General features: G+C 39.8%; 1 protein-coding gene across 5 annotated transcripts; it reads right to left on the bottom strand.

The window, feature by feature from the left end:
• Positions 1–121: 121 nt before the first annotated feature.
• dyrk1ab (dual-specificity tyrosine-(Y)-phosphorylation regulated kinase 1A, b) lies at positions 122–9,894 on the bottom strand. 5 transcript variants are annotated; one of them, XM_079577332.1, is made up of 12 exons: positions 9,094–9,894; positions 7,511–7,580; positions 6,068–6,264; positions 5,801–5,893; positions 5,525–5,713; positions 5,302–5,449; positions 4,938–5,224; positions 4,685–4,831; positions 4,467–4,607; positions 4,087–4,390; positions 3,847–3,971; positions 122–3,733 (listed from the first exon to the last, which is right to left on the bottom strand). In XM_079577332.1, the coding sequence occupies exons 2-12, from the start codon at positions 7,518–7,520 to the stop codon at positions 3,146–3,148; spliced, it is 2,229 nt and encodes a 742-aa protein (XP_079433458.1). In that variant the 5' UTR covers positions 7,521–7,580; positions 9,094–9,894; the 3' UTR covers positions 122–3,145. The 5 variants fall into 5 exon arrangements, with proteins under 5 accessions (XP_079433458.1, XP_079433459.1, XP_079433460.1 ...); XM_079577333.1 differs by lacking the exon at positions 9,094–9,894 and adding an exon at positions 8,320–8,508; XM_079577334.1 differs by lacking the exon at positions 7,511–7,580.
• Positions 9,895–12,503: the final 2,609 nt, after the last annotated feature.

Genomic DNA, 12,503 nt, shown 5'->3' on the forward strand with positions numbered 1-12,503 from the left:
ATGGAATTATAGATATAACCGCCATGAAAGCATAATCGTTTTGTTTTTTTCCCCCTGATCGCACGTATTTTATAATGCGTAACTGCTTGATATTGAAACACAGTAAGAAAGACACGCAGAATAATTCAATTAACTTCTTTTTATATATCATACATAAGACTGTCTTAATATAATACAAAGGGCATTGTCATAAACACAGCAAAGTCTTGACTAGATCTTACAATCTGTGGATACAATGGACTTATCCTTTCCCCCATGCTGTTCAATTCTATAGTGCATGTTGCATGTACAACAAAAGTGGAAAAAATGTGAAAAAAAAATGAAAGGGAAACTTTGAAATTAAATACGTATTTCAACTTCTATTGGGTGTTCAGATATGTCAACAAGTATGTTTGTGAAAAACTCACAAACTCAACAGGCTTATGAAAGATGGAACCTTTTTTCAACCATGTGCTTTTCATATAACCAAAAAGTAAGGTCTGTGATGTACATGCACTTACAATATACCCTGTGAAAATTATTAAGGTTTGAAGATCTAGCTTTCCCTGTTTGATTCAAACCCTACCTCATAGTGTTGTCCTGATGTAGTCAAGTACCTTTGCCAAAAGGCAAGGCTTTGCCACTAAGAAAACAGGAGTTCCTGCCCACTGAATGGTCACCAAATTGACAAACATAATCAACATACCAGCAGGAGCAAGGTAGTGAGTTCTATACTTCCTTTATTAAAAAAATATAAATATATACATAAATTCTATTTCAACTATTAAAAAGGGGCTGCATTTCATGACAACTGCTCTAAATAAGAGGTCAATCAGCATGATCTGAAATAGGCGCACACTTACTAGTCACTGCAGTCAATTTTTTATTTTTCAGTCTTTATTTTTGGAATGTTTATTACCAGTATGAGAGCCAGTCTTAAAATCACTAGTCATTTCTAAATGTGTCAAATTCAGTGGTATGAAAATGATTGCAAATTTGCAATAAACCTTGACATCCAGCTAAACCCCAATCTCAATATAGGTAGCTTTACATTTGTGTTTGTGGAAATACCAACCAAGCATGATTTCTTAGGATGTTTCTCCTTCAAAATGACAACAGCATGACCTGTGGCCTGCCCTCGATTTGAAAAGTAGTGGTAGGCAGGATTTCTTTATTTCAAAAACTGGTTGAATGAGCAACAGAAGACAGAAAGCACTTGAAAATCCCTGATATAACAAAAAATATTGACTATGTTTTAAGAACATGCAAGTCTGCCTGGGCAAAGCATGTTGACTGTGGGCTGACGGACTTCCCTTTCCATTTGAGTAGGACAACAATCATGGGGATCTGCCCCTACCATTTCAGAGCAATACAACTCAACACAAACTGATTTGCCACGATTACCCTTACATGCCAAGACTTGTTACTCAGCATTTAAAAGCCTAGTTGACCAGATGATGTATGAAAGGCAGCACAACCCTTTGAAATAGTATGATGGGGGCAAAAGAAAAAACGACGACACAGAAATAGAACGCATTAGTCTCCTTTTTTTCAAACCATCAGCTTCTATGTTGCTACTCCGGAGCCTGCAGAGTAACTACCAAATTCTCTAACATACCAAGATTTAAAAGACTCCCAAAATAATCTACCAATTAATATGGAAACAGTTTTGGTAAGACGTTGCAAACAAATCTGGCCAGAATACACAATAGCCAACGGTCTCAAGAACGGTCTCCAGTTTTGCTAATGTAATATATTGCAGCTGTTTGTATTGACGTTAAAATAAGATCTTGTTAAACTTTGCAAAGTGGTGAACTGCTACATTATTGGTTACAGACACCTATTACTATAAAACAACTGCTTTGGTATAAAAACATATCCAAAGGGAAAATAAATTCTTGTAAAATTCACAGCATAATTTGAGGAGAAAAAAGGCAGTCACTTAACTCTTTTTTTTTTCTTCAGTTTCTATGTTTTTGGATGGAGAGACTTGTGCAGGTGGTTCTGATGAGGAACTACATGCAAAAAGGGAAAATAACAAAACATAAAAGGGTAGACTCTGGAATAGATCTTAGATAGTTCTTTCCACTGTAAAATCCTTAACCAGTGAGTAAGATTTTCAAGGAAGTAATGTTTAGGAGGTTGTTGTGTACAATAAGACCCTGTTATATGGGGCCCTGCTGAAGAAGAAATCTTGTTGAGAAAGGCCTCAAATTACCATTCTTATTTACCGTTACTGTGTTGTTTTAATTTCCTTACACAATTAAGGGCTGTCTGGAGAGAAAAATAGAGAAAAGCCATCTTATTTCAAATCATAATGTCCAGCTCCATCTCGTTCCAAGTCCATGAGTCATAAGGCCAAAGGGTTATCTAAGAACCAGCCACTGACTGTCTTCCATTCACTGGGCTGGATCCTTCCGTCTCCCGTGCCCACTGCAGCTCTGTGTGCGGCCTGTCCCGGCCCAGTCGCGGACCACAGGACCACCGGCTTCTAGGCTTTGAGGGTGGTGCTTCCCTCTCCATTGACCTCGTGGTGTCAGTATCCACCTGCGGGGTCTCGCCTCAATCCGGCCAGCACACGCTGTAGAATTCCACTGCTATGTGCTCCCCTTAAATCAAGAGTTACACAATACCAAGACCAATACAAGAAATATCACTGCAACACTTCCCCTCATTGTCAAGCTACAGGATTTACAAGCAGCTTCTGTGAAATTTCACTTAAAAGGGCAAAATAATTAAGAACCAGTGGAACAGTAATGTCAGGCAGTCCACGGTCGAAACCAAAAGAGGACGCCAGGCATTTTATCACCAACAACTACCAGCAGAACAGCTTGAACCTTTGCTCTGAAATTCTCTATAGAAGATTTTGCCACATAACACCATATGGTGATTACTTGGTGGTTACATGAAACTGGTGAAATGGTAAGATGGATGTCTCAATCTCACTATGGTTATTCCGCAGTATTATTTTGTGCCTAATGATTGCAAAAGAAAAACTGATGAAAATTACATATATACTTTTTAACAAAGGTTTTTCTCTGTAGTAGCGGTTCAGTGATATCTCCCTTCTGACGTGAGCAGCTTTTGTTCTCAACACACCTTGTAGTAAAAAACACCACCTTAAAAATGACGCACAGGGGGAACACACAGCCAAATGTCAGTGCAGTCACGAGCTGGCCATGGAACTCTGCTGCACACATACTCCAGTCATTGGAGACTCCTCTCGGTCCATGCCCTGCCTCATGCCCAGGTGGCCCTCCGCTAGATAGTGGCCAGGCCCTGTGTTCGTGCCCATGGCGAAAGCAGGGTGCGCTGCCATGCCAGTCTCCTGCCGTGGGTTCGAGAAGGCACCTAGCCCCATGCTCAGCCCACCATTCTGACCAAAGTCAAGAGCTCCTGCGGGCAAATGGCGGAGCTGGTAGGCCTGGTTGCCATGGTTCCCAGTGGAAGAGGATGATGTGGAGGAAGAGGAGGCAGAGGAAGACAGGGAGGTCATGGACAGATGGCCGTGCACCACCTCCATGGAGTCCTGTGTCGAGGAGCTGTGTGTCGGGGATGTGTAGTGGCGTGGGCGCGGCCGCGTAGCCATCATTTGCCCGTGGTGGTGATGAGTATGTGAGTGGGGGTGCAGGGCCTTCGGGTGCTGAGGAGGGACATGGAAGGTGGTCTCCTGGACAGGATGGGTCTCACCAGTGACAGACTCAGGACCAACCCCTCCTCCCCACACCAGTGGCGGCGGATAAGGCTGCCTCGTCTGGGAAGAGAAAAAACATGTGCAATTAGATCTCTTATCAAAACATTTCACACCTCAGAACTTAAGTGGAGTTGACAAAACAAAATGAAGCTACAGCAGTAATGATAACTGACCTGTGGGCAGAGGCTGTCACCATCTATAGCAGGCATAGTTGTGCCAAAGTGGCCTCCACTGTGCAAGTGGTGATGCGTAGGGTCTGATCTTGCTCTACCACTTGTACTCGTCCCAGATGATCCACCTTAAGAACACATGAAGTCAATAAGTCCATGAAATAAACACTCTCAGTGAAACAGACGACATGTGATGTTCAAAATGTGTCATAGCACAGTAGAGAAGGCTATGGTAGTAGCTACCTGAACTTGAGGAGGTGCTAGAGGTGGTTCCTGAAGACTGGGATTGCTCTAGTGCGGGGCTCGTTGACACACTGCTGCTTGTGTTGGTCCCCTCATCCGCAGTCTTCTTGAAGAAGCTGTGCTGCAGAGCATAGTAGGGCTGGATGCGGCTCTTAGGGTCATAGTCCAGCATCCGGAGGATCAGGTCCTTGAACTTCAAGTAGTCAGCAACAGCATGGCCAGACTCCCCTGCTCGTCTGCCACCTGGACCCCCTGTCTCCACACCCAGGATGGAGTGCAGCTTCCTTGAGGCTGGAGGCTTATACTGAGAATAAAATAAGTATGGTTAAATCTTAGATCATAAAAGATTATCACAACTAACACATTGTAAAAGGACTCACTCTTTTTCCATCTTTGGTCTTCTTAACACTCCATGTCCCATCCGAAAGCTTTTCAAAAAACTTCCTGGCTTTTGGGGCTAGGTCCATTATGTGATTAGGAGGGATGCCAAGAACCTCAACTATTTTGTTCATCTGGTCCACCTAGAAAGAAAGAAAAATTAGAGCAGGGGACTTTAAAATGTGTGTGGTCTGTAAGCGTTGCATAAAACACTATTTACCTCATTAGCTCCACTAAAAAGGGGCTCTCCTGTGTGCATCTCCACTAGGATGCAACCCAAGGACCACATGTCAATTGCCAAGTCATAGGGCATTCCCAGCAGCACCTCTGGTGAACGGTAGAAGCGACTCTGAATATACTGGTATATCTGGAACAAAAAAAAGTATTATGGTATTTGCCAGAAAGATTAAAAGCATAACCAATACATTCTGATATATTTATTTTGATTACAGATGACTGGCAAACACAAATACCCTTTGTCCTAGTTGGCATGAGCTGCCGAAGTCCACTATTTTGATGGCGCTCCTCTTTGGATTGCAGAGGAGGATGTTTTCTGGCTTCAGGTCACAGTGGATGATGCTGAGCTCAGGCGTGGCCAGAAAGAGTAGCGCTGTGCAGAGCTGCTGGGCAAACTTCCGGGTAAGATTGAGAGAAACTCCACGGAAGTTTGTATTTCGGAGCAGGTCGTAAAGGTTATACGAAAGCATCTCAAATACTAGGCAGAGGTGGTTCCGAAACATGAAGTGTCGTTTTAGGTGAACTAGGAAATGAAAACAATAATTACATTGTGCACTTATGTCCAAAAACATATCTACTATTATTTGTAGTTTTACCCACCAATATAATATTTCATCTCGGTGTCATGTTTGTTCATAAGCTCAAGGAGGCGCACTTCAATCTGGGCTTGATTGAGGAAAGCTTTCTTGTTCTTGATGATCTTAATAGCAACCCATTCCTGCTCTGCCCGGTCATATGCCTTTACAACCTGTAAAAGGAAAATTTGTCATATTCAGCCTGTTTAATTAAAGTGTAGTTTTAAACTGTGTTTATAAATAAGCACCTGTCCGAAAGATCCTTTTCCTATCAAGGAATCAATCTCATAGCGATCCATCCACTTCTCTCCATTCTTGACGATGTAGTCGTAGTTATCATCGTCATAGCCATCATTGAATACCTTCCTCTCCTTTTTGTGACTGGAGTCTTCACCCTGACCCTGTTGGTGCCGTCGCTTCTTTTTTGCATAATACACCTAAAAATATAGAAAACAAATATTTTCTTGTATATTGCGCCTGATTTATCCATGCAAAATAATTATTCAGATTACTGTATTGCTAACCTCATTGATGTGTTTATATGTTTTGATAAGGTCAATGGAGAGCTTCCTCAGGGGAGCTGAAGTTGGGTCACGAAAGCACTGGGGCATGTGCCTCTGAAGAGCCAAAAAAAGTGGACAGAATAAAAACATTGTTACAAATACTTAATCATAGAAAAACAATACATGCCGGGTGATAACAGAATTATATTATGGCAGATAGCAGTGTTGCAGTGGCACAAACTCATTAGACACAAAACTAGGGGCTGTGTGTACTCCATAAGAAGGTACCTGATTGGCAGTGAGCTGTGGTGTCTGGTCGCTGTACGGTAAGACCGTAACAGATTGGTCAGTGCTAGGCTGGTGGCGGTCACTGTACTGCTGGTGCGTATGGGGCATTGGAGCAGCCATCTGAAGACCAGCAGTGTGTAAAGAAAAAGAGGGCGCAAGCCGGACGGACGAAGGTTTGCATGCTGAAGTCTCTCCTCCTTTAAAGGAAAAAAATGCCATCAAATATTTTAATAGAGTCAAACAAAACAAAGAATAAAACTATCAGATGCATTAACAATAAATTAACAATAATTGTACAACATATATCTTTCTCAATATCATTATCCTGCAACATACTATTCTGTTATGCTTGCGATGTCACAAAAAAATATGCAAAATATGCAAATGTATAATGTATATACAGGTGCATAATATACATTTCAATTCAAATATAATATATATAAAAAGATCAGATCATTACTAGGGGAAAAAAAGCATGCCAAGATTAGTGTCTCTGTATGTAAATACACCGTGTATTGCAAAAACTGAAAACTATACAAAAATGTAAAATGTATTAACCATAATATAAAAATACAACGGTAACATATTAACCTTTGTGAAGAAAAAGAAGAAAAACGGCAGGTCTAACAGTGAAAAGGGGTGAAGAAAAAGCATCTCCACACTGTACAGTGAATCATCCTTCATTTTAAGCCAGAAGGAATCAAAAAATTATTAAATAGCATGTTCAGCTATCAGCATCTCTCACCAGACAACACAATTCACCAGCGCTACACAGTAACCACTATTCAGAATCCCAGCAACAGCACCTAATTAGCATAGCCTATCACCACAGAGATACAGCGTGATTTGGCAAGCCCATCAATGCACAGACCAATCACAACGCAGTATGCAAATAGCCTACTTTTGTTGCCAGGGCAGAGCTGCTCCCATTTTCCAATGAGAAAACAAGAAATAAACAAGAAATAAAATTGAACTTTGGCACACTTAGACGTTGCTTTCAACACAAGAGCCTGACAGCAAAATAGCTGCACAGCCCAAAACCTGCACTCGATCTGTAAGCGTTAGAAAGCTGACCTAGCTTTGGAAAAGGAAAAAATACACATCCACAGACAGAAATAAGAGAAGCTGTAAGATGATAAGAGCACAAGCAATGGCTGTGTTTTGAGGAGAGCAATACTGAATGCTTTAAAATATATATATATATATACATATATATATATACACATTTATATGTAGCGACCAAAAATATTTTGACTTAATTTATTTCGTTTTATTTTTGCATCTTGACTTTTTTTTTTTTTTTAACATAAAGATTATGTTTAGTTCTCACATGAGGTAAATGCGCTAGCGCTATACAATTAAAATGCATTTTATTTTCACAGAGATCGGAAAAAAGCACAAATATGTTACAACTACGTTAAGGCTTAAAATGTAGCAGCTAACCTGGATGCATCGTCTCCAGCTAAAATTCATATCATCCTGGGAAGAGAGTCCAGCAGCAAACCACAACACACTACAAAGAATAAAAAAGATTATGATTAAATGTTTTTATTTTAGTCTCATTTTTGTTGAAGGCACAAGTTTAGAAAGAGTCGATTTGTTTTGGCTAGTATTTTTTTTATTCAACTAAATTGAAAGTAGCAAGCTACTAGTAGCACAGGGTTGCTATTAGTAAGTAAAACTTGAGATTCGGAAATATTTTTAACAAAGCCCTGAACTACTAATTTAACACAGCAACTACGATCGATATGAATAATGTGATATTAATGTGTGAAATAAGAAATATTTCCTATGCTTAGTTCTTAAAAGTTAATTTAAACGTTAAAGATCTGATGAGATCACTTTATATTATGTTCATATAAGTGATTACAAAGTTTCAAATATAGTTGAGAAGTATGATTTTAAATAAACATATTTGTTATTTAGTCATCCGAAATAGACTGCAGAAAAATTGGGTAATTGCACTTGCAGCTCTGTATTGTCTTGTTGATTTTTCGCTTTTCAGTACCGACATATGAACAGTTCCTTTCCGCTGCATCTACAGGCCTTATTATGTGTAAATATAAAGACCGGAGCTAGCCAGCTATTCGTAGCTGTGTTATATCCTATAAGATACTAAAATATACTTCTTCCAACCAACATCGAAATCGCCTTCTAACACCCAAATAATAAAACCTTCCACAAATCAGCGCAAACGTCTCACATCCACAACAATTAGAAGCCATAGTCTGTATAAAGAACACTGTACTTACAGGAGATGGGGTAGATCTCGTCATGGTTGAGATTTAGAAAGCATATTCAGTGTCAATGTTTATCCCCCAACTACATGTTCTACGCGTATACTATCAGTAAATATTCTATAATTGACAAGTGCTGTGTTACCCTTAGCTCCCTAACTAAGGCTAAAGCTGCTGTCGTTCAGTAGAAACTGCGGGACATGCGAGCATACATCTCTCACCAATCCAGCGTTAACCTTAGCAAGTGACGCTGTGCTGTTCAGCCAGCGGGTTGTGGGGCCCATTCAGCTTCAACAAGTCAGCCTTAACCATTAGCCAGGTTTAGCTCAAAGGGCTACCAAGTCTCAGCACAGGTTAAGAAGGCAGGGGTTGTAACGTTTGACTCTCACTGTAAATAAATAGAACATACTAAGACTTAAAAATACACTGGAATCTTTCAGCACATCATCCTACAATGACAGCGTCTGATACAGCTGGGTAGTGTTAGCTGTAACCTGTGCCAGCATGACATCCTTTAAGACAAAACCCACTGTCCAGTTTCTCCTTGTTTACAAATTAACACAATGTTCGGCTCAAAATGGTTCCAAGATGCTTTCACTCCAAGTCATTATTTTAGTAAAGACGATACCGCCATAAAAATCGAAGCTAGCCGCCAGTCTGTGAGCTACTAACTTCACAGCCGCGTCCATCATTGTTAGACGTTAACCCTACATGTAAAAATAAGCATAAATGCTTGTAACGATGTGTTGCTGTTGGAACTTATGAAAATAGTGTTTAAGATAAGCTCACCTCTGATGGCACGATCTTCATTTAAAGTCCAATAACCTGTATGATGAGGAAACTTATCCAGCTTGAGACTCTCCCCTCCCTGCTCTCCGTTCAGCGAGTAATTTTAATCCAGTGCTCTCAAAGGCAATCAGAAAAAATATTTGCCAGTAGGATGTAATAGGTCCTCCATGTCTGTAGTTTTGATGGACAATGATGATGATCGAAGCGAGTTTGATTTATGTCACTATCAGCTGATGACTAATAACATGCTAACTACCACGAAGAACTCACTAGCTAACCTATGAACGCGGCTAACATTAGCTACCAGCTCTTGCTAACGCTGTAGCTTTGGTGGCTAGCCTCAAGCTAACAATTCTAGCCACCGCTAAATAAACGATACACCAAATTATGTTTTAACGCCGTCTCTGCACATAAATGGCTTGTCGCTTCGAAATAGACGTCAATACAGTCGAATCCACCGTAATCCAAGTGCGAAATAGATTCCGTGTCCTCTGATAATTTTGGTCAAGAATTTTGTGTCAATTTTCACAAAATGGCGCGCGGTCCAAACCTGCGCAGTGAACCGGCCCGGCGGACCACAGACACGGACAACTGAGTTACAGCGGCGCCGCCTAATAATTTGAACTGTGTTAAAACGTTGGCTCCTTGTTCTTCTTAATCCGATCCACTAGACGCTTTTCGTTATTCAAAAATGAGAAATGTATATCCACTGACAGCATTATTCCGGCGGGAAGGGAGAACATTTGAAAAGACAGAGCTGGGGGAAAAAAAACCCTCCTGACAAAATGGCGATGCTCTAGCTTGTTGCCATGGCAACTGTCAATCAAAAAAAACTAAAGTGCCCGGATGTACCAATGACGAATAAATCTAACTGGCCGGAGTGATAAAGCGCATTGGCCACTGTTAACTATTGTTGAACCTTTTATTTGTTTGCAAAGTCATGATCATTTTATTTTACATCAAAATACGATATAAGGTAACTCAAAGAAAGATAAAGATAAGTAGCTTACTTGTTTTATGTCCAAGTCTATTTATTTGGACCTCAAGAGATTCTGATAAAGGTGTAGACTTATTAGGATTTAATTATTTAAAATTGATGATTGTGTATAGAAATCTTGTGTTTTTCCAATACCATCTTCACCAATAGATTAAGCCAGCTGTGTTTATAGCTGTGCTATATATTTTTTTTTTAAGGTTAAAACGAAGAAAGCCGTGTTTCATTATTACTAAATTGTGTTTCTTTTTTTTCTTTTTTTCAGTGAAATGCTTGATTTGAGAGTATTTTAGCTTTATTTTTAACACAACACACTGATCACTAAAGAGTTTAGTTGATCCTTTAGAAAAAGAAAAAAAAAAGCAAGATCCTTGGTGTTCAGACCTCGGAGTAGGTATAAATGAACGACTCAACGGGTACACAAGGTTAAGTGACATGCATAGTAACATTTTGCCCCTGCTTAGTTCTCAAAAATATTTTAGGCTGTTCTATATGTAGCTATAGTCCGTTAACTTAAAATCAGCATTAGCCTATTTGTGTTACAATGCAGTGATAATGATGTTACACAAATATACAAAATAGTTAGGCCTACATTATAGACACTTTTTAAACAATGTCTAGCTGATGCTAGACATTGCTTGTGAAAAGTTTTATGGCTCGTGTATATTAGGCTAAACCTTCACAAAACACACATTTATTTAGAGCTTACATTGCAGCAGGCTTGATTGTTTTTTTGCTTGATTTTTGATTTTATTTTGGAAGTTGATGATTGGCAGCATGTAGTTCATTATCAATCAACCTCTTTAAAATGCAGTATTATGATCCGTATCGCCAGAAATTGCAGCATTCATATGAATTGACATATTTTTGATTTACTCTCCTAATCCAAAGTTGCCTATATAGAACTACTCAAGAGGCTCACTAACATTAGTGTGTGAAAGGCATTTATGGTGCATGAGACCTGAGACGTTTTGGTGCTGGGACAGCTGGGTACTAAAAAGGGCACTATTTAGGCTACAAATAAGGTTGTAAATTCTGTTTTGGGGATCACATTCCTGTTGTAAGACTGATCACATGTCACAAGAAGGTTTGGATTATACACTGCTTTGTTGGATCATTTCTAAGCAAGCAAAATACAAGCATTTATTTTAGCACAGATATTTTTATTGTTAAAAAATATCTACAAAAATAACCAAACAAATAGGTATATGTTTGTTTGCTGTGAGTGGCATACCTCTCCTAGACCTGCGGTAACTTTACTGTTAGGGGGATGTCTCCATCTAGCTTATCTTCATGGAGATCTTGACTAAAAGCGTTCAAATATGAGATTTTAATGTGTTAGGTGTGTTCATCCAAGTACATTCTTTGATTACCCTCTGCAAAAATAGCATTTTCTGTGTCTGGCTGCTCATTCGGAGCATGTTTGTATTATTGGCAAGGAGAATCCAAAAGGTTACGCAGTGTCCCTTAAAGAAGCAGGCCTAACACTGGCATATGTAAGTGTGTAAGTTTAGGTCTGCCAACTCTCTTCTTAAACTTTCATAACAGTTGTGTGTTGCAATTGTGAATTTTATAAATACAAATGAATGGCTTCGCTCCACAGATCAAACATGTTTAACTAGCCTCACTGTACAAACTAGTTCTTCTTGAAAGGGACAGGTGGACGGCTCAGTGTACTTTATTTCAGTTGAGAGATTATGTCGTCTCATTGTTCACACCCTTTGATATGACACTCAAAACTGAACTCGGATGACTGTCCTTGAGATGATTCTACAACTTGACTGGGGTCCACCTGTGGTAAAAACAATTGATTGGAAAGGCACGCATCCCACAGCTGACAGTCCATGCCAGAGCAGAAACCAACCCTGAAGTTAAAGGAACTGTCTGTAGATCTTTCGAGACCAGATTGTATCGAGACACAGATCTGGGGAAGGGTACAGAAAAATGTATACCATACCAACTTTTATTTATAAAGCACTTTAAGAACTGTACAGTTGGCCAAAGTGCCGCACACAGAAACAGATACAAATATTTACAGTAAAAATATAAGGAAAAAAGTACAACAACAACAACAACAACAGCAGGCAACATCAATTTGCGTTAAACGCCAGAGAAAAAAGGTGTGTTTTTAGGAGAGATTTAAGAACAGGCAGAGACTGGGCCGGTCTGATCTCTAATGGCAGCTGGTTCCCCAGCCGCGGGCCAGCAGAAACATTTATATACTACAGTTTATTGCTTTAGTTTTGTATTTGTATTGTAGGCTTTATTTACCCCATAGGGACATTTGTTCTTTGCATTTGACCCATCCTTCAACCATTGCCTCAGGGCAGCCTGTCAGGAGCAGTAGGTAGCTGCACTCGTGTGCCCAGGGACCTATAGATTTTGAGCCGAAGTTCAAGAGTAAATCTGAAATCTA

This window comes from Gobius niger (genome assembly GCF_951799975.1).
Source record: "Gobius niger genome assembly, chromosome: 1".
In the NCBI taxonomy this organism is placed as follows: Eukaryota; Metazoa; Chordata; class Actinopteri; order Gobiiformes; family Gobiidae; genus Gobius; species Gobius niger.